This window comes from Astyanax mexicanus, chromosome 10 (assembly GCF_023375975.1).
Source record: "Astyanax mexicanus isolate ESR-SI-001 chromosome 10, AstMex3_surface, whole genome shotgun sequence".
In the NCBI taxonomy this organism is placed as follows: domain Eukaryota; kingdom Metazoa; phylum Chordata; class Actinopteri; order Characiformes; family Acestrorhamphidae; genus Astyanax; species Astyanax mexicanus.
In genome coordinates, this window is record NC_064417.1 from 17,639,331 (window position 1) to 17,667,027 (window position 27,697).

The 27,697-nt window shown below is 40.2% G+C and overlaps 1 protein-coding gene across 2 annotated transcripts in view; it reads right to left on the reverse strand.

The window, feature by feature from the left end:
• Positions 1–9,847: 9,847 nt before the first annotated feature.
• The window catches only part of poc1b (POC1 centriolar protein B), a 57,424-nt gene continuing 39,574 nt past the window's right edge, over positions 9,848–27,697 (reverse strand). For both annotated transcript variants that reach the window (XM_007234184.4, XM_007234185.4), the window contains exons 11-12: positions 10,706–10,930; positions 9,848–10,513 (exon numbers count right to left, since the gene is read on the reverse strand). In XM_007234184.4, coding sequence (XP_007234246.3) covers positions 10,370–10,513; positions 10,706–10,930 — 369 coding nt within the window. In that variant the 3' untranslated portion in view covers positions 9,848–10,369. The remainder of the gene's footprint in view (positions 10,514–10,705; positions 10,931–27,697) is intronic.

Below are 27,697 nucleotides of genomic sequence, written 5' to 3' on the forward strand. Positions count from 1 at the left end.
AATGTCCACAGAGCTCCACCAGAGTCACTGGCAGTGTGTGCGCACACATGTCAACACTGTCAAGGTCAGGTGAAGCTGTGTTTTAAACAAGAGGAAGAAAGGAAGAATGTACCCAATCAAAAAAACTCTCATTTTCTGAGTGAGAAGAGCGAGAGTAGGATTAGGACTGTAGAATTATTTCACTAAAATCATGCTGCATGATGTTCTGATCTTACACAGCTTATACATTATAATTGAATTACTGAGAGGGGGGGGGGGGGGCAATAGGAGGTACTATTGCACTTTTGGTCCTTTTTCATGCTTTTAGGAAGTTTCTAATATCTGTCTTGATTCCTCCTGGTATAAAGAAGGGTTTTCCTGTAATCAGATTTGTTGGTAAATATTAGCTTCTTTGAGACCAGCGTACAGAGATTCATCAAAGGCAGCACAACAAATTCATTTTAACGCCCCACTTGCAACATCACTAGAGCCCAGTTAAACAGAGGCCCGGAACAGACGGTACTCTCTCCTGGTAAACATCATTAGAGGATCAGCTCTCTCCTGGCTCAGTGACGTGTGAGGGCAGCCTGCCGCAGGGGAACCCTTACATCCGCACGCCGTCATCCCATCAGCCAGGCGTGCTGCCTGTCGGCTCTTGTGCACAACAGCTAATCTTAAAAGATTAGAAAACTGTTCTAATGCTGCTTAGCGTGAAAATCACTTTGGAGAAAACAGTCACCTGATCAAGCAGGTCCATTTCTGAAACCTTTGTAGGCCTTCAGTGCAAAATCATGTTACAACTTATAACAGGTACATGACACAAAAGCTACAATATGAGCTCATAAATATTCAAATTCATCAAAACACATCCAGCACATGTGTATATGCTAATTCTAGGCAAAAGTGGCCTTTGTGCCTGAAGTCAAAACAGGATGAGGTTATGTGAACAGTTACCGTACATTAGCTCTTGTTTTTGTGAACAAACCCTCTTCCTGGCGTCAGATTATGAGACTTCATAACAGGAGATTCATTTCCTGTGTGTCCTAAAGGAGATGCAGCTCCAGAATGACCCACTGAGCAGAGAAAGGCAGACAAGAACTGGGGGGTTGCATCAAAAGTTGATAATCAAATGAAATTCCTTTAAACCATCCAACTTATCAATGGGCATCTCACCATTTTAAGACTACTATGTGACACTTGGTTCTGCCTGGTGGACTGAGTTAGAAGCTCATTCAGATTCAGAGTGGTGGTCCACAGGCCACCTGTGGTTTAAGCAGATTGCAGGATGAGCCTGGTGGCTAACACAGCTTTCTTTTAATCATGCAACTCCACTTCCATAAACTGCTTTTAGCCTTTCTTTCTTTTTGTCTCCTTCTCCTAGATCCTCTCATTCTCCCACTCCCCCTGTTCTGAGAGGAGTGAGCTGACAGATGGCTTCAGGCTATCCTAAAACAACAACAGCATTTGGCAGGTAGAAGCCTGACCTGAACCCAGGTGCTCTCTTTCCTTCACTCACAAACTCACTCTATTACTCACTGACTCACTCTTTCACTCACTGACTCACTCTTTCACTCACAAACTCACGCACCCATTTATTCATTACCTAAACTACTCACCCCCCCTTACATGTCACTTACCAATTCGCTTACCATCCTCCCTCACCATTTCACTTAACCATTTACTCATTCACTCATACTCATAACCCATCATCCCACACCCTTTCACTTACCAGTTCATTCATTTATTTACCATCCTCCCTCACCCTTTCACTTATCAATTCATTCATTTATTTACCATCCTCCCTCACCCTTTCACTTATCAATTCATTTAAACATTTACTTACCATCCTCCCACACCCTTTCACTTACCAATTCATTCATTTGTTTACTTACCATCATCCAACACCCTTTCACTCATTCACTAACCCATCCTCCCTCACCCTTTTATTCATTCACTGACACATCCTCCCTCACCCTTTTATTCATTCACTGACACATCCTCCCTCACCCTTTTATTCATTCACTGACACATCCTCCCTCACCCTTTCACTTACCAATTCATTCATTCATTTACTTACCATCATCCCACACCCTTTCACTTACCAATTCATTCATTCATTTACTTACCATCATCCCACACCCTTTCACTCATTCACTAACCCATCCTCCCTCCCCCTTTTATTCATTCACTTACCCATCCTCCCTCACCCTTTTATTCATTCACTTTTACTTACCCATTCACTCATTCACTAACCCATCATCCCATACCCTTTTATTCATTTACTTACCCATCCTCCTTTCACTTACCAATTCATTCATTCATTTACCATCCTCCCTCACCTTTTCACTTACAAATTAATTCATTCACTAACCCATCCTCCTTCACCTTTTTACTTACCATTTTATTCATTCACTAATCCATTCCCCTTCACTCTTTCACTTACCCATTCATTCCATTTTTCACTCATCCATCCTCCCTCACCCATTCATCATCACTCACACTCTTTTACTCATCCGTCCACCCTTTCGTTCACTCACACTTTTGCTCAGTGATTAAATGGTGAGAGAATTTGGGGGTTTGGCTAGGAACACCTGGTAAGGATTATAGACATGGACACACAGACAAAGCCCTCTGTACTCTAGGCCACTGCTTTGTTAGCACTTCTTATGATTAGTAGGGCCTTCCCACAACACACCTGTGCACCACTGTGGCCACTGACCACTCGCTTACATAAAGCCTGACTGGACAGGAAGAGGACATGACATAAGTGGACTAAGCACTTATTATCTAGCACAGTGTGTCATGCAAAGAAAATGAGGTAACCGATCTGGAGCGCTAGCACTCAGCTATTGCATAATAGAAGATGAATGCAGGGACTGGAGCTATCCACAGACAAGCACATTTAGCATTGAGAATTGTGTTTGCATCAGAATTTATGAGTGTATGAGTTTAAGTAGTTATCAGTTATGACAGCTGGCTTACATGTTCTTGCTGAACATTATTAATATGCACCCATTCATAAAACCTACACAAGCATTTTGAGACAACTGACGAACTAACGAACATTTACAAAGGTTTATACAGACACAAGTCCATTGTGATAGAGTGATACAGACAGCTTTAATCTATTCTGATGTAATTCTGTATGTCAAATTTTGGGAAAAAAATTCTAAATGATTGAGTCTGGGCAAAATACATGTAATTCCATTTTCAACTGGCAGCACAGTCTAAGACTTGGCTTAAACCTTGCCCATGACATAAGCATTATAATACGCATAACAATGTACCTTTTACATGTAACAGGATTTCATTTTTGTTTTAGATTCTGAGATTAGTTTTATCCTGCTTACGGTAAAATTAAACTGGTTACTGTAATGCTATTTTAACTGGGCCATCAAACAAAATGTATTAGTTGTTTGTAAAAGCACTATGAGCTTCTACATAAAGTGCTCTACAAGCATATCATTTTATTTATTATTTTTACATTAGTCTTTTATCTTCCAGGCCTTGTGCATTACATGGAGTAGCTGTTTTGTAGCTAAGCTGTCAGGCAGCTATCTAGTTAATCCCACATTTATTAAGCATTTTGTGCTGTTTGGTTGCATCACTATCCACTATGCACAGCATTCTTTACAGTTTCCTGATTCTCATTCTATACAGGCAGGTCTAATATTAGCATGAAAGGGCCAACTGATCTAGTTATTACGCAGACGGCTAACGGTAGCTAATGTTCTCACAGTGAGACATGGCATTTTTTTAGTTCAGTTAAGAGTCCCAATATTGTTTAAAAACCACCACATGAGCAGGCAGCATAGCTCCGCCTCTGGTTGAAAATGGTCCTTTCTGGATTCTTTTCAGTAGTGTTTTAAAAAAGTGTTTTTTCATGTTAACAAATTTTCAACCAATGGCATCCATGGCTATATACAGTCATTGTTTTAAAGCATTTTCTTTGGTCTGTTCATCAGGAAATGAACACAATATAAAGATGCTATTTTTACAAACATGTAAAGATTTTTTTTTATGATGTTATATTTGTTCCTATTAAGAGGAAGGCACCGGGGGCACCTTTACTTAACTACTGCTTATGTAACTACTGCTTTTGACGTCACACATTTTTCGTGACACAATATTAATCAAAACCAGAATAATTAATCACCAGAGTAATACAATGTGAGAACTTTTAAGTTAAGTTAACTTTATAGATTTCAGTCCATAATATTTGAATGCAGGCAGATTTAGTTTCAGAGGTCATATTGTGTACCACCTGCTTCAAGTACCACTGGAGGTACCTGTACCAGAGTTTGAGAACCTCTGCTCTGTAGCATGACATATTTGTAAAAGAAAAAAACAACTAATTTTTTGGGAGCCTGGGAGTCACTGTTGATCTCCATTTCAATACTAATGCTTTGTGCTTTAACTCAAATGAAAGTAAAAGCAAACTTAATGGTTCTTTACTTTTACTTGTGCATCATTTTAGTTTAATTTAGCCAGTATTAAAATGCTTCACCGTAGCGTTGGGTTTGTTTACTCTAAATTAAAGTAAACAAGAGGTGAGAATAGTGAGAGCTGAAAAGTGCTAGAAAGTGAGATGTGGTCCAAACAGCCAAGAAACAAGTCTGTGACCTTCCTAACTCAACAGCAGGCTAATTCCTTCCTTCAGCCGCCCAATCCAATCAGAGCTGAAGAAGGTTTGAGTCAGGGCAGCGCTCTGCTCCGCAGCCTCCAGGATGAATCATCTCATTCAGAGGGCTCATCATGCAGCGTGGCAGGAGGCCTGTTAAGCCGGGCCGAGAGGACAGGGATTACCTGAGCTCGTCCACCTGCTGCAGTCAGGACCCACCGCCACTCGGGAGCCCGTGGGAAGAGGCCCAAGGTCTGGCTTAAGCAAAAACCATTAGACTGGAGATGATGAAAATGGGGCCAAGGCACCTGACAAGGAAGGCACATGGACAGGGAACCGGGAGAGCCGCCAGTGACACGGTCACACTTGATACACTCCACACACACCCAGCCACATCGCATTCACTGCAGAAAAGCTGATTAGAGTGACATGGACACATACGGCCTCCAAGCTCAATTCAATCAAATCCTCACAGCAAAGTTCCTACAGCTGATGGAAAGTCTTGACTAAAGAGTAAATGCTATTTTGTCAGCAAAGAGGAACAAACTTTCTACTTAATTTTGCTGAATATGTAAGTAGGGATTCACAACATTTTGGCCCTTCATTTAATGTTTGTAATGGCACACATTTGGCTAATATAATACAGGAAATTAAATTCTTTTAAAACCAGTCTAAATGTCAAACAATTATGAAAAATATTTTTTCTATTTTAAATTTTTCTTAGCAATGCAAAGTATATTTAAGCATTCAAATAAATTATGCAGAGCAATTCTCGATTTTCACCAAATTGTCTCAGATAACGGCCACAAGCAGTTCTTGAAGACCTAAATGTTACAATAACCATCAATTGTGGGATCAGTTACTATCGCAATTCCGCAGTACAGAAACGGGGGGATTGAGTTTGATGTACATTATGTCACCAGCATGACCTATTTTTTTTTTTCAGAGGGAGGCAGGGAACAGTGTGCCAGAGAGTACTGCCACCCACAACCCAGATGGAAGCCCAATCAATACAGCTGCAATCTTTCCTTAAAAAATAACCTTCCATATTTAAACACAAGGTCTTCCACAGTGAGGCTATACAGCAGGACACAACTGTAATAAAAACTGTAATAAAAGCTAACAAGTAATAAAAGCTATTTTACAAACAAAAAAGGCCTTGCGCAAAATGCATGTGTTGGACCACATTTCCCTTATGCCCTTTTAATTACCTTGTTTTACCTCATTTTTAGTGTCAAAATATAATTTCTGCTTGGAAATGGTGGCTACAGGTAAACAGGTTTTAAACAGTCTGTATCAAGTAAGAACAGTCATATTTAGCCCTGATTTGTAAAGGTGCAGATTTGTGATGATAAACACAAAATACCAAAATAATTCCTAAAAAAGTCCTAATAAATGATAACAAATAAATAAACTGTAATTAGTACAGAGTCTTACTACAGTATGTTGAGGTTCTTTGAACTGTAAAAATATTCATTCATCACATTTCCTCAGTTCAGTTGCAAGTCTTCTTTTTTAGCTCCTTTGTTTTTTAAGAGCACATATCATCCACAAGGTTTCGGCTGAGAGAATCTTACTTTAAAAACGAACATGGTCAGGTTTCTCCAAAAGCTTGTGGGTGAACAGGAAGGACGCTGGGGTCTGGCAGTGACCCCTAACTGCCCCTCTTTCCCGCCAACATCTGATCCCACACAGGAGAGGCAGGGAGTTCCGTATTACCGGAAGAACCTTGTCCTCACACTTCCTCTTTTCAGCGGAATGGAAACGAGGGAAGATATCAACCAAAAACAGAAAGTCATGAGACTGTATAAAAACAAGGCGATTTATAAGAAAGGGCACAAGCAGGTAATTCAAAACCCTCTGTTTTTTTACATACAGTATATTGTACATTCCTGTGATTCATGTGATATGTACATGTACTTAAAACTGAGATTATTTATTAACTATGGCAAGCAATTTAACTGCTCAGAACAACACCAACAGTTCACACTTGCAAACGATGCTCCCAGCCTAATTAACACCCTCGCTGGAACATCATGGGGAGAGTACAAAACAGACTTCAGAAAGCAGGCTGTTGTGTGAAAGTCTTCAACGCAGACGTCCGTTCAGGTACAGAATTTCTACAGTATTGTTTATTTTCATGGTTGAACTGAAATGTTAAGTGCAACTACCATGTTATCGTACCCAAATGCCTCCTGAGCCAGACGTCTCTCATTTCAGGAAGCAAAACAGGTTCTTAGCCTTATACAATCAAAGGAAACCCCACAACACATGGGTCAAAGGATTTGCTAAGGGTCGTGCAAGCGTTCAACTTCAAAAGCAGCCAGACTTAGAAAACAGAGCTGAAGATAAGAGGGCTGAAATTCGTCATTAGATGGGTGCTGAGATTGAAGACATTAAAGACAATTTGAACCATTAACACCTTCTAATGACCTGCAAATCAGGAATCAGTTTCAGGTAACAAAAAGTTATTTGTCAGCATATAAAGATTTTTTAGATTTTGGCACCTCACTGGAAAACAATCAGCCAAATTAAACAAATTAAACGGAATAGAGCTTCCAAATGTATCCAATGCAATTTTAAATCAAATGTAGTTAGCCAAGACATATGTTCAACATGAAAAAAGGTGACAAGTCTATAAAACCACGTCACAGGACAGTCATTTAAATATGGAAACTCTGGTGATAACTTATCTGAAACACAGCTAATTACTGAGTGATTTCTGCCCAAAACTTTTCTTTTTCCCACAATTATCATAATAAAATTATGCACTCCACCTGCTACTTAATAACACACAGTCCATATGGGGTGCTGTCGCCACTCCTTAAAAAAACCCTAATGCAATATGTCATTGTTCATTAATAGACCTTAATAGAAAGTGTAACAAAAATATTTCATCATAATTGAACAATTTATCATTATTTAATTTATTGTTTTTTGCCATTCTTGTCCAAATAATTTTGGTTGACAAAAATGTAGAGCACCCCTTCATGTCAGTACTCAGTATAATCACGTTTCTAAAATGTATATTAACCTCACCCATTGGCAAAAGGCCCTAGTGAAAGCTGGTGAATCATCTTTGTGAATCATGAATGCACTTTTCAGGCACTATAGATAGTAAGTTCATTCTTTTGAACCATTACATGAGATCTGTTTCATACCCCAATATAGTCAGTTCCACTTTGCCAGTGCTTGAGCTCAAACCCCAAACCTGCAGCGTTCAGGTGGAGACAAAACCATCAGACTCTTTTCTATTTTTGTTTACTGCAAAAATCTTTCCACATACTTTCTTTACTGAAAACGAGAAACACCTGGATGCAAAAGCTGGATGCAGGTGTCCCTACAGCACGCACGCGCACACACACACACACCTAATGTTTATCTGTTCTTTCCCCAGGGCTGGGGGGGTTAAAGGGAATTTCCTCAGCTTATTGATGTGTGGGTTTTTAACACACACACACACACACACACACACACACACACACACACACACACACACGGAAGCACACACACACATGCACACAGACACACACAGACACATACAGACCTACAAACATACACTATATACACACAAACAGACACATACATACAAACAGATACAAACACAGATACGCACACAAACACACATACGCACACAGACATACAAACACAGATACACCCACATGCACACAGACATAAACACAGACACACACATAGACACATACAGACATACAAACACAGATACACACACAGACACAGACATGCACACAGACATACAAACACACAGACATACAAACACATACACACACACATGCACACAGACACATACAGACAGACACACAGACACATGCACACACACCCACAGACACACACACACCTGTTTTTTGTGCTCATCGTTTACCACAGGCTTGTGAACCTGTAGCTGCTGCTTAGAAGTGCCTGGTTCTGGAAGAAATGGCTATGCCATTAGAAAAGGTCATGGGGCACACCTGCTCTGTGTGTGGGTGTGTGTGTGTGTGTTTTGTGTGAGGAAGCATTTGTGGGTCTGGATGGGGGGCAGGGGGGTAATTAGAAAAACACACATGTTGAAGGTTTGCTGTAATGCCTGAGAAGAAGCTCTTTCATCAGATGAAGTCAAACAAGCTCATCTGAACAGTTCTGAGATGCACATTCACCTTCTGTTTTTGTATAAGAGAGTAAAAAAAAAAATGGAGGGAAAGTATTTTTTTTACAAGCACAATATGCTACACAAAAACTTTTGTTTACCTTTCTAACAGTGGATGTAGATAAATGTTTATAACAGTTTTTATAGTACTCTAAAGCAAATGTTCCCAGCTCTGGTGTAACGTGGTGTTCTCCTGTTCCAAAACATCCACTCCAAATCAGGAGAGGCTTGTTAATTAACTGATTACTTTATTATTTAGCTGGATCAATTAAGTGTGTTGTGTAAGGTAAAGACACCTCTAGGACCAGTGTTGGGAGACTGTAATCTAAGAAGCGCATTCCAATTCATATTCCCAACAATGGGTTTCTTTAGATCAGAGGTTTACAACCTTGGTCCCAAAATATCTTTCAGCCAACGAATGTATTGGTATTTTACTCTAATTTCAGCTCTGAATGGGCTTGTAAATGAATTGTTTTGATGGACTAGGTGTTTTTGCAGTAGGGGAAACACTAAAATGTGCAGGGCAGATCAGAGATAAAAAATGAGTAGGGCTAGAAACCACTGATTTATTCCATTCAATCCATCAGAGCAAATACAATCCCCAAAGTTTTTCATCTTTAGTATTGCAGATCTCATGATAAAGTCAATGCATGCTACTTGTTTATCTATTTAGATATCTTTGCTGCTGTCTGACATAGCATGTTTTCTCAGCAAGATTAATGGAAATAAATCAACAGCAAGTAGCACAAGCCTTTTTTTGCAGAGCTCTTGTAAAATAACTCGTGATTGCCACTTGCAGATGTTCTTTTCTTTTTTTAAAGAGAACTGAATGTTTTGTTTTTGTTCTCAGGCCAGTGTCGTAACATTTCTGCGTGAAAGTACGAGTGCGGAAGGAGCAAAGCGCCAGCATGAGGAAGGATGTGGTACCCAAAGCAAACATGAGACGCTGGACCCTTTGTGTCTCGACTCCACCACTTCCGCCTGACCTCCACCCAGAGGAAAGCCACGCGGCTGCAGGGGAGAGCAAACACAAACAAGGCCAAGAGTATCTCTGAGGACAGACACTTTATACACACACACAGAGATGCTTGCAAATTGTGTAATTCTTTTGTAGAATGTTTTACTAATGTAAAGATCTGTGAGAACATATATTGGGGAGATTAAGGAGTAAAAAAGAAAGTAAGGAATCGAGATAGAGAGAGATTGTCTTAGCAGTGAGTGTTGCTCACTCTCTCCTGATCAGTCTTCAGAACGGCTGTCCGGAAGAATGCCACCCCTCAGTGCTGTCAAAACAAGACTGGGATGTTTTGCTAGCTGCAGCTGTCTCCTCTGCAGAGACTTAATGAATTTCTGGAACTGACTTCTGCACAATCCCTCAAACCTCCACCCTGCTTCCCCCCCACTTACCACTTCCCTTTTGTTTCAATGCATTCTAGATTTTATTTTACTTTCTGCCATGTCCAGTGTCTTTTCTGTAATGAAGGAAGCCAGGTGGAGAGAAGGAATTATACGTAGGAGGGAGAAATGATAAATGATTGCTGTGTCTGCACTCTACTTCAAGCCAGAGTCAGTGATCCCTGAAGTGGGGACCACCACGGTGGCTGAAGTGGGTCGGTCTCAGTCTCTCACACAGCCGGTCCCTCAGCGCCCCTCTGCTCACTTGGCTCGTCTGTCTGCAGTGCCTGCTGAAGAATAAGAGCCTGGTTGTCCAGACACTCCTTCAGCTTGTCTTCTGTCAGGGTGAGGCGCTCTTCGAGAACAGCTACAGTCTGAGACACCAGAAAAGCATTAATTTTACCATTAACTCCTTGTTCAAGTTCTTGGGGCATTGTGTATCAAAGGTGTGTAAATGTGTATCAATGGTAGTAAATTCAAGTGAACTGAACATCCAAATATGCACTTTTTTTTAAAAACAAAACAGAATAATTAAGAGCACTGAAAAAAAGCTAGAACTGAGTCACCTGGGTCAGAATATCCAGCTGCTGGACAATGTGCTCCAGAGTGCTTCTAAATGCTGGTGGAAGTCCACAGTGCTCATCCAACAGGTCCATAACCCCATGTCCTAGCCTTTCTTTCTCTTCATCTTCCTCTCGCTCCTCCTCTTGTCTGTAAGTACAGGAGGAGGCTGAGGCAATACCAGTGCTTGGTCGATCTCTAAAGCCTGTGACCCCACGCAGAGTTACACCCTAAATAACAGCAAAAAGGGGGGAAGACAAAGAGACATGATATTTTCAATACAAAACAAAACACGTATTCAACTGTTCATCATCTGCTCAAGGGACTATAGCAGGAATACAGGGGATCGACATGAGTTGTAATAAATTGAATGATTGTGCTGGAGTGTTGACTGGTGTTAATTGTTCACCAACCTTGGAATCTATATAATTAACTGAAGCACCCTAAAAATTTTAAATCGAAATTTTCAGGTCCTGGAGTTTAACACCTTATTAAAAAAGTGGACATCAGGGATGAGCAATGTCATACATAATAATGTGACAATTCAATACAGACGGTCAGAACAGCATTTTTTTTTTTTTTAGAAATGAAATATGGCAGCTTTCAAGATGGTGGTCATTTTCTTATTATAGCCTAAAAGATCCACACAGGTTACTTGCTGGGGTTTACAGACACACTCATTTTCAAAAGAGTGCCCTGCCAGTTTTGATTCGTCCTGACGAGTTGGCTAGTTCTACTTGTCTTCATCTTAAATTCAAATTGGTTGTATCCACAAAAATATTTTTATTGAGACAATTGTTTTACAGCAGTATATTAAACCGTTAAAAACAGAACATACGCATTGTGTATCGTGAACTTGTTTCAAGTGGTGCTATATCATGTTTCTGCCATTCTACCTATCCCTACTAAAACTGGAGACCACCATGTCAACATACTGTTGAAGTCATCAGTTGAATGGGTGACTGCTGGAATTCATGCATTTTCAAGGAATTATTTTTGCAATCTGCTCAACTATCCTACCTTTTGTTCTGCTGGATGGTTGACTTATTGTGACTTAAGTTTAAGATGGCGGCACCTGGAGATGTACCTATGCTGTGGGATGTAAAAAGTGGCTTTTAATAAACTTCTTGTTCAGTTTTAAAGTTCTAAATGGCTTGTTTAAAATGTCAGAGCTCAACGGATTCTACCAACAAAGTGTGGAGCTACTTTGAGCCTGGATAAGGGTGTAAAAAGCGATTTATCTGCAGGCGCAATACATGCCCCCTCTCACTGATTCTAAAGCATGTTTGGCCAAAATACTGGATCTCAGAAAGCTGCGGGAGAACAGAGGTGGGCTACTTAACAAAGGTAAGTATTTTTTTATCATGTTTTAATACACCCAAAGCCCATTTCACACTGGAGTTCTTCTTTAACATCCAAATATCTGCTATTTAGTACAGCCTTGCCAAACCCTGAAGACTCTAGGAGACTGGGGCTACTGTATCAGAGCACAAGAGACTCCCGGGGTCAACCCGCACTAAGGCTCGGCACATCACCAGAGCAGGGAGGACTCTGAACGAAGAGGGGTGCACACATTCCTGTCCTAATGCAGGAAGAAAATCAATTGCGGCCCCTTGCTTCCTGTGCCGCGTCCAAACTTCAAAGGCCAAGCCTGAAAGACAGCAGCGTGGCCTGGGAGGGGAAGAGGGGCGAAGGGGGGGAGGTGAACAATGCAGTCAGTGTGTAGTACAGCCTGTTTGTGGGTCCCTTCTGCACCCACCAACCACATCTGGGAAACATCTGTTCATGTCGTTTGTATGCTCCTTGCACTCCAGACCTAGCTGCTTCTTCAGTTATTTATTTATTTTTTTTCTGCTCTTTCTTCCTCCCCCCCTCCATCAGCACAGGAAGCCGAAGTGCAATTGGGCGGAAAGGGGCGAAGATAATGGGGCTTGCCTGACTGCCAATCAAATGACCAATCAGAGTGGTCTTCTGTCTGGGGCTGAACAGACATGAATCACTGCCATGAAAACCAGCCCTGAGCACATTCAGTGCCAAGCTTACCTGCTTTAGTAAGTAATGCGATTAGCTGGATACATGGATGACTTATCGATGACAAGCTCAAACCGCCTGGCAGCGAGTTTAACAAAGTAGTCAGTTAATGGGGTCAGATATCTCCCATACATCAGAGAAATCTTTTAAAATCTATAAAAATAGCCCAGATGTTACAAAATGTTAAAGAAACTTCTTGAGTCATTGATCAAGGAAAGCATTAAGACTCTAGATCACTGCCTACTTTAATCTATCTCAAATAAAACTTCTCCACCATCAAAACTGTGTTTAATCATTCATGCAATTTTAGGACCACTGGATTGGAGTACAGTTATATAATAATGAAGACCTACGCATTCTGCCATCAGCTTCCACAGACTGTGAATTAACTGCATGAACGTTCAAATATGGTGGTGTGAATGAGTGCAGCGCACCATATATAGTCAAACAATGGTGTGACCTGGCAGTCTGCTCAATGGGACTGAAGTGGGCACAGGTGGGTCATTACAGCTTGAAAATAATCATTCAGCATTGAGGCGAGACCCTTGGCTATTATGCCGGCCAAGCTATAATTTATGTCAACAAGCTTGCTGGCTGCTAAACAGGTACTTGGTCTGCACTGGCCTAACAGGGAATATTTATGAGCTACTTCATCCCCACAGACAATCCTGACAAGTTTTTTACATATAACTCAGTTGCACCCCAGAAACAAAATGTTAATGTTAATTTCTAATAGCAGGAGAAATCAGACAGATTGTGGAAATCATGTTCTCTCTGCTACTAGCCCCATTAAAAAACAACAGCTTAATCACGTGCCTCCTCTCCACAATATCCTCTTGATATTATTTCCTAAATCTGATGGATTTAACACACAGATTTGAAACCTCAGGCTCAGGTCGTTGTTTACAGCAGTAACACAGGTTGGATATGTCACTGGTCAAAATGTTTGAATTGCAGTTGAATTGAAGCTGAATTTTTTTGGCAAAAACTTTCCATAATCTTAAGAACACTGGTACAGACCTTTGATCTAAAAGCCAAATATTTATTGTGTTTTATTTGATTAAAATGGTCATTTTAGTGCTCCACAGGTCTGAAATCAAGACATCTGCTGTATAAAGAGGAAAATATCTCCTATGCTAGCTTGCTCCTAACAAATATCAGCTAGCAGATATTAGCACTAAGCAGTCAAAAAAAAAGTAAAAAAAAAAAAAAAAGTCTTTTAAAAGGTTTAACTTGGTTCAAACAGAAAACAGAAAAGTATCCTTTCACTCAAAATAATGTCTTACATTAATTTATTTGTGTACATTATCAGGATACAATAGTGCCTAAAAGCTTGTAAATTTTGTCCTAAAACTTTACAAATTTTCACACATCCTAAAAGTCTTTAAGGTAGATAAGAACTAAACCAAACAAACAAGACCAGAATATTACACAGTCATTTACTTATTTAAAGGTCTCATTCCCCCAAAATCCTTTTTTTTGTTCTTGGTATAATACTACAGGTCTCTCTGAGTTGTATATGTATGCTGAATAAGAAACTGTTTCTCAGCCTCCCTTGTCTGCAGTAGCAAGTCAAAGAAAAGCCTCAAAAATACGAGCTGATTATAGAGACGTCAACCAGATGAAAGAGTATTCCTGGCCTCGTCCACTTTTGGCTCAGGACCGCCTACAAGTAGGGGGGTGGGGGGGTGGGGGGTATGTGGGGTTATATCATTTCTCGACCGCAGGGAGCGGGCAGTTTGAGCTCGGGCTCGAGTTTGACGTTAAGAGAAGTTTAGGGGTTCACTTCACTTCCGCTGACTATTCTTACACACCGTCTCGGAAGTCCAAAACAGCTTCGGCTCTGTAATAGCTGTGGGATTACACTGAATCAGTATTCACTTTGCCATCAGTTCTAGTTTATAGTTTTCATTATTATTTATGTTATTATTATTGGTATAAGATAATGTATGGTATACAGATACAGTAGTAAAAAAAAAAGACAAATACACAAACCTCAATAATAGAGCAAGCTTCAGAGAACTTTATATTTAAGCAGAGAACTGCTTTTGGCAACTTTATTCCGCTGAAAAAAGTTTAAAGGAGGTTTTTGACAAGCTTCTTTACATCTGTATTTAATAGGCTTAAATCAATGTAGTGTCCTCATCACTGTCATTTAACACCACATGGGTAACCCTGGACCAAACCTTCTACTGCACTGACTCAGACACATTAAGCTATTAGGAGTGCAGTGCTGGCTGTCTTGTGATGGAGTCGAGAACATTTCCTTGTCACAGGATGCCATGTAATGGCATTAAAGTGAGCACTCCCAGCACAAGGAAATCTTTATTGAAATCAAATGAGCTATTAGTTTTGACACGCCCCCCCAACCCCGCCTCCCTCCCGGCCACCAAGTTCACTTCAGTCTCCTTCCGCTCGCTTGCTCCGTCTCTTTATCAGTCTCGGGGCACATCAAAGTCCAACTTCCGCTGTGTAGAGTACCTGCTAAAGGGAGGCTAATGGAGTTAAAGCTCCTCTCTGGATCCGCTCTGATTAGGTTTCATATTGGTGTGCACATAGCTTCTACTTCCTGTACTATTCACAATGGATCATATCGAGTCAGGATGTAAGGTGCAGCTGAAGCATCTGGTTCCACTTGCTTTGAAGATCTAAACAGTGCATCCTTCTTCTACTCTAAATTCATCAAGATGATGTCTTAAAACCATACTGTGCAAACTGTAAATGTAACACCAGTCAGAATCTTAATCTTATTGTATCTATTAAGACAGGAGTTGGGTTACATGAAAAAAAGACGATTTTTAAAACCGAACAAAAACAAACATTTGACTGAAAGCAGTTTGTTTTAATTAGTTAAAAAAAACTTAGTATTTAAAATAGTTAATAAAAAACACATACAAAGCGCAATGGACTGTTTCTGCAGTGGTGGCCTGATTAAAAAAAAAAATAAAAAGTCATAAAATGGAAATAGAAAAAAACAGACAGTTTTTAATTTAAAACGAAGAATTCAAGTGAAAGAGAAAGAGAGGAGATCAGACAGAAATGTGGATTAAAGTAGCTAAAGTAAAGTTTATTACTCATTGTTCAGTATATTCAGTTATTTCACTTTTCAAGGCTAAACAACAAAAGTGCTCTTGTCCTTTTTGACAGAATCTACAATGCACTATTTGGTGCATTATAATTTGATTAAATCTGACAAACAAATAGAATTTGCACTGACTGATTTTTATTTTGCGTAATTACAACAACATCAATTTAAGAAGAGCTCAGTTAACTCTACAGTATATGAACCATTATATACAACTATGTTGATATATATAAAAGGTAGTAGTTGAATTTTACTTTTCAATGCATGTTCAAATAACCCAATTCAACCAAAATATTCTAGTCCTGCCAACAAACATTGAGTGTTTCAATCTGGACTGTTTGAACTAGAACAAAGCAAATTTAAATACATTGATTTTAAAAGGTACAATGCATTCAATCTGTTCTCTTTCTCTTTTCTGTATTTCATTTTCCCAATAAAAGACTTTGAAATGAAACTTTTAAATGAAATGTTTTAAAACTCCTTAAATCGTAGATTACTTGATTGCAAAATTGATTGACAGTGACAGACTTGGTGGTACTGGTAACATTCCTAAGTACTATCATGCTACAGTACCCTCAGTGACTTCACAGATATCCCAGTGAGCTGCATTTCCACAGCCAAGGGAGCAGAGATGGCCAGTGACACTGGCTAGCACAGCGGAAATGTGAAACCAACGCTTGTCACTTTAAATGTGGGTCACTTCCTGTCAGGGGACATGAGCCACAGCTGTCTGCAGCTTCACAGGACAACAGGACAGGAGGACAGGTCAGTTAAGGCCCACAGCCACAGACAACTTTTCTTCATTCATCAAAATCAAGGTTTACAAAACAGAAAATAGAATTTCCATTTGGACCCTGAATTACAACAGCAGGGAAAAACACATCTCTCCGTCCAACCACCTTCCACCCTCTAGCTCTCCCTCACGCAATTCCTTTTTCCACCTCATCTATCCGTCTCCCTCAACACTATTCACTCGCCCACACACTTCAGTCTCCAGGGCACAGACATTTCAGCTTCCACAGATGTCATAAAAAAACGGCACCATTTGATAACCTGCTTTATGACTAACAGGTTACATCATATTTGAATTGGGATTAGAGTGTGCATCTTGAGCAGGTTGGTAATCATGCAGGTACATCAATAAAACAGGAGAGCAATGGACATTTGCAGCTTTACTTCTCTGTCTCCCTCTAAGCATGGTCAGTGTGTGTCCAGCTGTGCGATATTATCAGTTTCCTGCACCTATTGGAAAGAAAGAAGAGGCCACAGGATACGACCGTCTTATTCAAACCAGCCTGCAAGGCAAGCAATCTGCTTACTCAGGAGACACCAGTGACCGAACAGGCAGGAAACAACTGATATGTGCAAGAAAGGAAATGCAGAAAAGAGCAGATAATGGTCAATATTAGCCTGCAGATTAACTCTGAATGCCCAGCTGGGGGGAACGAGGGGATTCCTCCACGAAAACGAAAACAGGCTGGAAGGAGGCAAAGCTGCATTCTGACCCAATTCCCGGCTGAAGCACAGTCTGTCACTGAGATCTCGCTGAGCTTATGAGTCATCAGCTGAGAACGAGCACACACGCACACGCGCACACACACACACACACACACGCACACACACGCACACACACGCACACACACGCACACACACGCACACTTGCTCACAAACATGCTGAAAGCTGTTCAGCCTGCTTGTGATCTCAGTTACAAAAAAAACAACTCCTTTCTACACCCAAACAAAGCAACTCTAATGAGCTCCTTTCCAAGCTGCAGTGTTACTGCTCCCTATACAGTGGGTCAGTTGTTCTATATTGTTCAAATAAAGCCTTTAACACATCACACATTATAGAAGTGAAATCCAGCAAGTCCATGTTCTATTTGCAGTGCTGCAATGTTGAACTGCGCATAAATCTTTCCAGTAATTTTCTCTTAAGAGTCTATGACTCACAGCGCTCCACTAAGTCGTGATGTGAAAATACAGCATTAAATAACCTTGCGAGAGAGACAACAGAAGCGCGCCACACTCCCACATGAAACACTTGTTGTGTCTGCTGGTGAAGCCGCTGTTGTTGTTCATGTACTGTGCTGCCAGCCCATTTCTCCAGAAGGCAGGCAGGGTTAAACCAACCGGCCATGCTACCGGTATCTGTGCATCTCTGGCTAGTTTCCAAAGGAAACTTAGCCACTAAAAGGCACCAGTGAAAATGAGTCATTGAGAAAAACATGGAGATAAATGTTTTTTTATTTTGCACAATCAAGACACAGGACATTGTTGCGGCTAGCATTTCAGACAGATATACAGAGCATCTGACACACACCATTGATGAAAAAAGGTAAGGATAAGCAGGAGAAGAGAAACAGCCTCGCAGAAACAGAGAACAAGGAACAACACACAGGGCTCACCACTGGCAATATCTCCTGAGAACAAACCCAGCAAAACCTAAATCAATTGTTGATGAATTACATAAAAAAAGCACACCTAAAACCAAAGCCTACACTAAACAAGAAAACTACAAGAACCACAAGACAAGACAACCACAAAAAAAAACCTTAAAATTTATAGATTCTATACCAATTTAAATTTTTTTTACACTGGATAATTTACAATTATCGAGGGCTCTAGTGTGCTATCAATTTGGCCGGTGGTCTCACATAAATAACTGAATACATCCTGGTGTTGAGGTCAATAACTAAGGATGGGAGTAAACTATAGCCATAATCCTCATATACATACAGAACCTACTAATCTAATCAGCACAGCGCCATCTATCTGTTATCAAACCCCAGAGCCTACTAATCTAACCAGCACAGCACCATCCATCTGTTATCAAACCCCACAACCTACTAATCTAACCAGCACAGCACCATCCATCTGTTATCAAACCCCACAACCTACTAATCTAACCAGCACAGCGCCATCCATCTGTTATCAAACCCCACAAACTACTAATCTAACCATCATAGTGCCATCCATCTATTATCAAACCCCAAAACCTACTAATCTAACCAGCACAGCGCCATCCATCTGTTATCAAACCACAGAACCCACTAATCTAACCAGCACAGTGCCATCCATCTATTATCAAACCCCAGAACCTACTAATCTAACCAGCACAGCGCCATCCATCTGTTATCAAACCCCAGAACCTACTAATCTATCCAGCACAGCGCCATCCATCTATTATCAAACCCCAGAACCTACTAATCTAACCAGCACAGCACCATCCATCTGTTATCAAACCACAGAACCCACTAATCTAACCAGCACAGCACCATCCATCTGTTATCAAACCACAGAACCCACTAATCTAACCAGCACAGCGCCATCCATCTGTTATCAAACCCCAGAACCTACTAATCTAACCAGCACAGCACCATCCATCTGTTATCAAACCCCAGAACCTACTTATCTAACCAGCACAGCGCCATCTATCTGTTAACAAACCCCAGAACCTACTAATCTAACCAGCACAGCACCATCCATCTGTTATCAAACCCCAGAACCTACTAATCTAACCAGCACAGCGCCATCCATCTGTTATCAAACCCCAGAACCTACTAATCTAACCAGCACAGCACCATCCATCTGTTATCAAACCCCAGAACCTACTTATCTAACCAGCACAGCGCCATCTATCTGTTAACAAACCCCAGAACCTACTAATCTAACCAGCACAGCACCATCCATCTGTTATCAAACCCCACAACCTACTAATCTAACCAGCACAGCGCCATCCATCTGTTATCAAACCCCACAACCTACTAATCTAACCAGCACAGTGCAATCCATCTGTTATCAAACCCCACAACCTACTAATCTAACCAGCACAGCGCCATCCATCTGTTATCAAACCCCAGAACCTACTAATCTAACCAGCACAGCGCCATCCATCTGTTATCAAACCACAGAACCCACTAATCTAACCAGCACAGCGCCATCCATCTGTTATCAAACCCCAGAACCTACTAATCTAACCAGCACAGCACCATCCATCTGTTATCAAACCCCAGAACCTACTTATCTAACCAGCACAGCGCCATCTATCTGTTAACAAACCCCAGAACCTACTAATCTAACCAGCACAGCACCATCCATCTGTTATCAAACCCCAGAACCTACTAATCTAACCAGGACAGTGCCATCCATCTGTTATCAAATCCCAGAACCTACTAATATAACAGCACAGTGCCATCCAACTGTTATCAAACCCCCAAATCTACTAATCTAACCAGCACAGTGCCATCTGTCTGTTATCAAACCCCAGAACCTACTAATCTAACCAGCACAGCACCATCCATCTGTTATCAAACCCCAGAACCTACTAATCTAACCAGCACAGCGCCATCCATCTGTTATCAAACCCCAGAACCTACTAATCTAACCAGCACAGCACCATCCATCTGTTATCAAACCCCAGAACCTACTTATCTAACCAGCACAGCGCCATCTATCTGTTAACAAACCCCAGAACCTACTAATCTAACCAGCACAGCACCATCCATCTGTTATCAAACCCCACAACCTACTAATCTAACCAGCACAGCGCCATCCATCTGTTATCAAACCCCACAACCTACTAATCTAACCAGCACAGTGCAATCCATCTGTTATCAAACCCCACAACCTACTAATCTAACCAGCACAGCGCCATCCATCTGTTATCAAACCCCAGAACCTACTAATCTAACCAGCACAGCGCCATCCATCTGTTATCAAACCACAGAACCCACTAATCTAACCAGCACAGCGCCATCCATCTGTTATCAAACCCCAGAACCTACTAATCTAACCAGCACAGCACCATCCATCTGTTATCAAACCCCAGAACCTACTTATCTAACCAGCACAGCGCCATCTATCTGTTAACAAACCCCAGAACCTACTAATCTAACCAGCACAGCACCATCCATCTGTTATCAAACCCCAGAACCTACTAATCTAACCAGCACAGTGCCATCCATCTGTTATCAAATCCCAGAACCTACTAATATAACAGCACAGTGCCATCCAACTGTTATCAAACCCCCAAATCTACTAATCTAACCAGCACAGTGCCATCTGTCTGTTATCAAACCCCAGAACCTACTAATCTAACCAGCACAGCACCATCCATCTGTTATCAAACCCCACAACCTACTAATCTAACCAGCACAGCACCATCCATCTGTTATCAAACCCCCAAATCTACTAATCTAACCAGCACAGTGCCATCCATCTGTTATCAAACCCCAGAACCTACTTATCTAACCAGCACAGCACCATCTATCTGTTAACAAACCCCAGAGCCTACTAATCTACTAATCTGTGTTATTATGTGCTGAACAAAGGGGGATCTCTTATGTGGTCCTTTTCTGGACAAATGGCATGAGTGATAATTGTATAAATACGCAGCAGTAGTTCGCATATAGATATACATTTTACTGTGTTTTAGAAGAGGATGTAATGTCTGGCCCAGGTAAGCTGACTTGGCCACCTTTCCTGGCAGGTACAAATTAGTGCTCCGTGCGCTGCTTCTGAGCAGGAAGCCATTACAGTGGCATTAAGCAGCGGACGCAGGGCAGGAAATTAAATCCACCTGTCCTCGAAAAACTGATGTTACAGTTCTGGATGTGGGTAGTAATTGATCATTACTGTCTTCTGCTCGGCTGAGAGCTGGACTGAGTGTATGTCAGGAAGGGACAGAGCGGCCGGACGGGTCAAGGTGTTAATAATAAATGTGAGATTTGTGAAGAATTAATTTAAACACCAAAAACACAACATACCCCTGCTTTAGGTCTGAACAGATCATGGGCTACAGGGGATTTTACACCTGAATGTGAACAGGTTTATCATTATTAAACTGGTTGCAAATTTACAAAAGTTTATTAAAACCTGCACACTGAGAAAAAAGGAAGATTAAAATGTAAGAAGGACAGAAATACAAAGTGGGAAAGGAAATCATAATACCTAATAATACACAAACAATAAAGCAGAATTCTGAGTAATAAAGAAACTGGTATAACGCAACCCTTCAGATTCATCTTCTATTTTTAGCCATCAATACAAAGTACACTGAAATGGTTTAATCACTCTCCCCACATATCCTTCACATTCTTCTTACTATAGCAACAGCATTTAGCCAAAACACACACAACACTCGCAGCTCTCTCCCGACAATTCTTTGTAGTAAAGTTATAAACCTATAAACATTTGAATTGTTTCTGCTAATGTAAGAACAATGGAGTGATTTGCTGTTTGATAGTTCTTTGTTATAAGCTCCCATGAATTTATCAGTCACTACCTGTGATCACTAGCTTGTATCTTTGGCTGCAGCTGAGCAGTATTTTACACATTTCTCTAAAGGAAGCTCACTCAAACCTTTACTCAGATCTCTTAACTAAATAAAATAAATAAAATTGTATCCACATCATTCTTTACACAAAGTCTCTCACTGTCTGTTCAGTATATTATACAGATAAACAGCACTTACATAGATGTATCTTCTGTGTCCAATGTCATACCATGTGCAGGTATTTATCTTTGGTTTAGCAATTTAAAATTTAAATGTTACCCATAGCGATACAGGGCGCTTACCGGCTGTGGCAGCCTGTTTTTGTTTTGGGATGGAGTAGCCCCGGACGGGCTTGGGGACAGTTTTTATAAACACCTAATCTGCCTGATTTTTTACTGCAAGTACTGTATAAGTGTGAAATGGAAACGAAAATTATGAATGTTTTTCCTAATTTTTATTAACTAAACATCTGAAAAGTGTGACGTGCAAAAGTATTCACTTAGTTGAGCCACCATTCGCTGCTATTACAACTTTGCTTTGTGGTTTGTCTCTACCAGCTTGGCACATCTAGAGACTGAGATTTTTGCCCCATTCTTCTTTATAAAACAGTTCAAGCTCAGCCAAGTTGGATGGAGAGCGTCTGTGAACAGCAGTTTTCACGTCTTGCCACAGAAGCTCAATGTGATTTAAGACTGGGCTATTCTAACACAGGAATATTCTTTGATCTAAACCATTTCACTGTAGCTCTGACTGTATGTTTAGGGTAATTTTCTTGCAGGAAGGTGAATCTACTTCCCAGTCTCAAGTCGTTTGTGGCCTCTAACAGGTTTTCTTCCAGGATACGTCCCGTATTTAGCTCCATCCATCTTTCCATCAACTCTGAACAGCTTCCCTGTCCCTGCTGAAGAAAAGCATCTCTACAGCATGATGCTGCCACCACCATGTTTCACAGTGAGGATGGTGTGTTCAGGGTGATGAGCAGTGTTACTCCCCCTTTTTTAGGCCATAAAATTCAACAATGGTCTCATCTGTCCACAGCATCTTCTTCCACATGTTTGCTGCAAAACAGCAATACATATGTTTCTTTTAACAATGGATTTCTTCCTTTCCAAAAAGGCACTATTTGCGGAGCACATGATTTTTGATAGTTGTCCTGTATACAAAGTCTCCCACCTGAGTTGTAGATCTCTCAGCTCCTCCAGAGTGACCATGGCCTTCTTGGCTTGACCAGTGCTCTCCTTGCTTGATCTGTCAGTTTGGGTTAAAGGCCCTTGTTAAGTTTGTAGAAAACTTGTAGAATAATTTTTCCATTTTTGAATGATGATTTGTACAGTGCTCCTTGGGATGTTCAAAGCTTGGGATATGTTTTTATAGCCTAACCCTGCTTTAAACTATTTCACAAATTTATCTCTGATCTGTCTGATGTGTTCATTGGTCTTCTTGATGCTGTTTGTTCACTAGTGTTCTCTAACCAACCACTGAGGCCTTTGAGGAACAGGTGTATTAATACTGAGACTAAATTACACACATCTGGACTCTAATAACTAATTAAGTGACTTCTGAAGGCAGTTGATTGCACTGGATTTTATTTGGGGGTTTTAGAGTGAAGGGTGTGATTGGAGATAACCACACCTTCAAGAGTAAAGGGGGCTAAATACTGCACACTTTTCAGACTTTTATTTGATAAAAATGTTGAAAAACCCGTATCATTTTCGTTCTACTTCACACTTATGAAATACTTTGTGTTTGTCACTTAAAATCTCAGTAAAATGCATTTAAGTTTGTGGTTGTAAGGTGACAAAATGTGAACATTTCAAGGGGCATAAATCATTTTGCAAGCCAAGGTTTTAAAATAGTAAGAAAAGAGAGTGACAACAATGAATGCTAACACTTTAAAAACACAATGGAACTTGTCAATGAAAATCCATTCAATGAATAAAAGCATGTGATGTACAGGTCAAACTACAACGAATGTGTGAACCTCACTGCTGTTGTAAACAAAAGGCAAATGTTGGTTTAATGCTCAACCTGCTGATCTTCCAGCCAATGATTAACATCAGGGTCAACAACCCACTGTGACTCAGGCCATCCGTTATCAGCCTGAGATATAATACAGCCAACCGACACCTCATTCAGCTGTGTTTGAACAATCCCTCATCCTGTGTGCTCTTCATGCCAGATGAAACCATATCCGCTTCCCTTACACTTTTACAAGCAGAATTGCGGGTAAGAGATCAAGAAACAAGACAGCATGTGCACGAGGTAGAACAAGCACATAGCACACATCTGCTAAGCACAGTTTAAACACACAAACACAGACACACACACACAGGGGGAGATGCAATATGAAGTAACAGCCCTGGCTATATTTAACACTGTTCTTTGAAAAGAGAACACAGCAGGTTAAATGTTTACACTGTAGTGTTCTGGACTGTTCTTAAGATCTAATATAATTACTCACCCATGCAGCAGAGCTGAAGATATGATTTATTAATATTAAAATAGGCTATTTAAAATATCTATAAAAAAAAAACTTTTCAGAACTGTTGTATAGTAATGTGTCGGGCATCTGAAAAGGGAGTCACAATTTAACATGGTGTCCTTTTATATAACCACTCCCAATTATATTACATTTTATGTATTTCAATATTCAAACACAGGTTATTACACTATGGTAAGTATTTGAGTTAGTTTGTCCAAAACCGAAAAAAAACTTTTACCAGGTTATTATTAATTATTTTGGATTTATTTGCTGCTTTTTGTATGTATTATTTCCACCATAAATTTGGAAAACAATATAATTTTTGTGTATACAAGTTTCTCTGTTTTTTTTTTAAAGTTTCCATCAATTTTACAGTGTCCTTTCAGTTCCCTGATGAGTTTACACTGTTGATGTGTTTCGTTTACCTACAGTACAGGCCAAAAGTTTGGACACACCTTCTTATTCAATGTGTTTTCTTTATTTTCATGACTATTTACATTGCAGATTCTCACTGAAGGCATCAAAACTATGACCAACAAGGTCAACAAGTGCTAAACACCTCTGGGAACTCCTTCAAGATTGTTGGAAAACCATTACAGGTGACCACCTCCTGAAGCTCATTGAGAGAATGCCAAGAGTGTGCAAAGCAGTAATCAGAGCAAAGGGGGGCTATTTTGAAGAAACTAGAATATAATTTTCTTTTTTATTTTTTACTTTTTTGTTAAGTACATAACTCCACATGTGTTCATTCATAGTTTTGATGCCTTCAGTGAGAATCTACAACAGTAAACAGTCATGAAAATAAAGAAAACGCATTAAAAAAGAGAAGGCGTGTCCAAACTTTTGTCCTGTACTGTATATATCATTTCTCTCTTCAATTTGTCTTTGTTTCTGAATTCTCTGTAGCCTTCTGTTCCTCTTTTTTCTCTACATCTCTTCCACTTATTGTGAGCTACAGTAAGCACTGGGGTTTCCATTCTCCACCCTACCTCTCTTCCTCTGCCTCCTACAGCCACTTCTGTTTGGTTTTTAACTGTCTCTCTCTCTCTATCTCTCTCTGTCTCTGGGTGCAGCTGTTTCTGAGACACAGCCAGAGAACATTGTGCAACCGCAGCATAAGCCAGAGGAACATTGTAAGAAATTGTCTGGTCTGAAGCCCACTGACTGCATACTGGAGAGGTCCAAATACATGACATCTGCATGGAAATAAGCAAATGGTTTAAGAGCTTGAGAGCTTTTAAGAGCTTAATTTGCAAGATGTCAGGGATATCATTAAGGACACAGTAATTGTTAATGCTTTAAATGTTTTAATCATTGCTGGTTTAAATGCATCGTAAACTTATGGCATAAAAAAACTCAACTCAGAGTGCAGCCACTGAAGCTAAAAGAGCAACGTGTTAAAAATCACCAGTGTCGAGCATTTAAAATTAAATAACCAAAAAAAATGGACAGTGCGCCTTATAATCCAGTGCACCTGATGTATCAATTTTACCAGTCAGGTTGTAAGGAGCAGTAAAGCCACTCTACTGACGTGTGGCGTTATACAGGAGTTTTAGTTACGTTTTTTTCAGCACTAATCAGCATTAGCATTCAGTTAGCGGCTAATGCTAATCGAGCATATACAGAAAATATTGGAACTTTCAGCTTACTGTAAATAAATGGAAGTGCTTTAACTCACCCAATTAACAGTTTTCAGGAGAGAAATCTGTGTAGATCAACAGCAACACCCTTGTTCTTTACTATTGCTACTTAAAGTGTGCCTTACAATCCGGTGTGCCTTATGTATAAAAACAGACCCTCATTGATGGTATGCCTTATAATACAGTGCGCTGTAAAATACAGTAGTAGTTTTAAGGGTGTTTATAAGCCCTACTGATTAGGCACTTTAGTGATTTTACCAATGAGTATCTGAAGCCTACAAAATCTCTCATCCTAGGCAAGACACATCCTAAGTGGTAATGGGCATGTTTTAATATATTTAATATTTTTTTATTAGTTTAATTTATTTTGATCAATTATTATTTAATTTCATTTAATACATTTGTTCTCTAAAGCCTTCAGATAGAAGGTTGTAGATGAACTTGGGTTTTAAAAAATATCTATAAATTAGAAAAACCATTTACAAGTCAGGATGTCCTAGCAAGACCCCCAAAATAAAAAAAGATAAGAGGGTTCTTTTTGTTGGTTCACATGATGATCTGAGCTGAAACTAGAGCAGTGTATTCATTCACTACGTAACCCTTTCTAAAATGAAAGCATTTCATACACAAACAAGCTGGACTACAGTTTAAGACTACCGTTCCAACCTCAGAGAACTGATTAACTGATAAGCAACATGCAAATGTGTCTCCTAAAAAGTGTGTTAATGCGTGCAAGAATATGAAAATGATACTGAACTAGTGGCTCATTTTACATAAGTTCCTGTGTGGTGTGTGACCAGTTCCCTATGTATGTCAACAAACGAAAATGCAGAGTACTTTGTGTACCAGACTCTTGTGGTGGTGTGTGTGTGTGTGTGTGTGTGTGTGTGTGTGTCTGTGTGTGTACCGGACATGGTTTTTGCATGCGCTGGAGTTTAGTGTGTCTATCTTGCTGTTAAGCCTGCAGCACTGCAGTAGGAAGCAAAGTGAAAGTTCAGGCATTTGATTGACATCTGTAGCCATGGGTGGCGTGAGGCCCAGCTGAGCCTGTGCCCTTCAGAGAGCCCAGTCAGAGCGAGGCGGGCACAGCGAGTGTGTCTCTGAGCCAGAGGGGGGTCTTTCAGCCCTGCTATTAGCCCTGCAGCCACACAGCAGACCCTCACTTCTATAGCCAAGCACCTCATAACACTTACTGAGTGCTGTAAAAATGAGAGCTCTATACACAACATGAGCAAATATTAATGTTCTTAACCTTCATTCAAAAAATACTGAGATTAAGGTCATTTAACTCAACCTAAAACTGAAACTCATATGTGAATTGTAATAATAAAAATGTCATTTTCTTATGATTAAAAAGTTTGGACACCCCCATGTTTCTATCACTTGAACTCCCAAAAACCTCATTTAGGTACAGTACAGCTCATCACTGGATTAGACAAAAGAATTAAACACAAATTAAAAATTCAGAGCATGAAAGTTCTCACA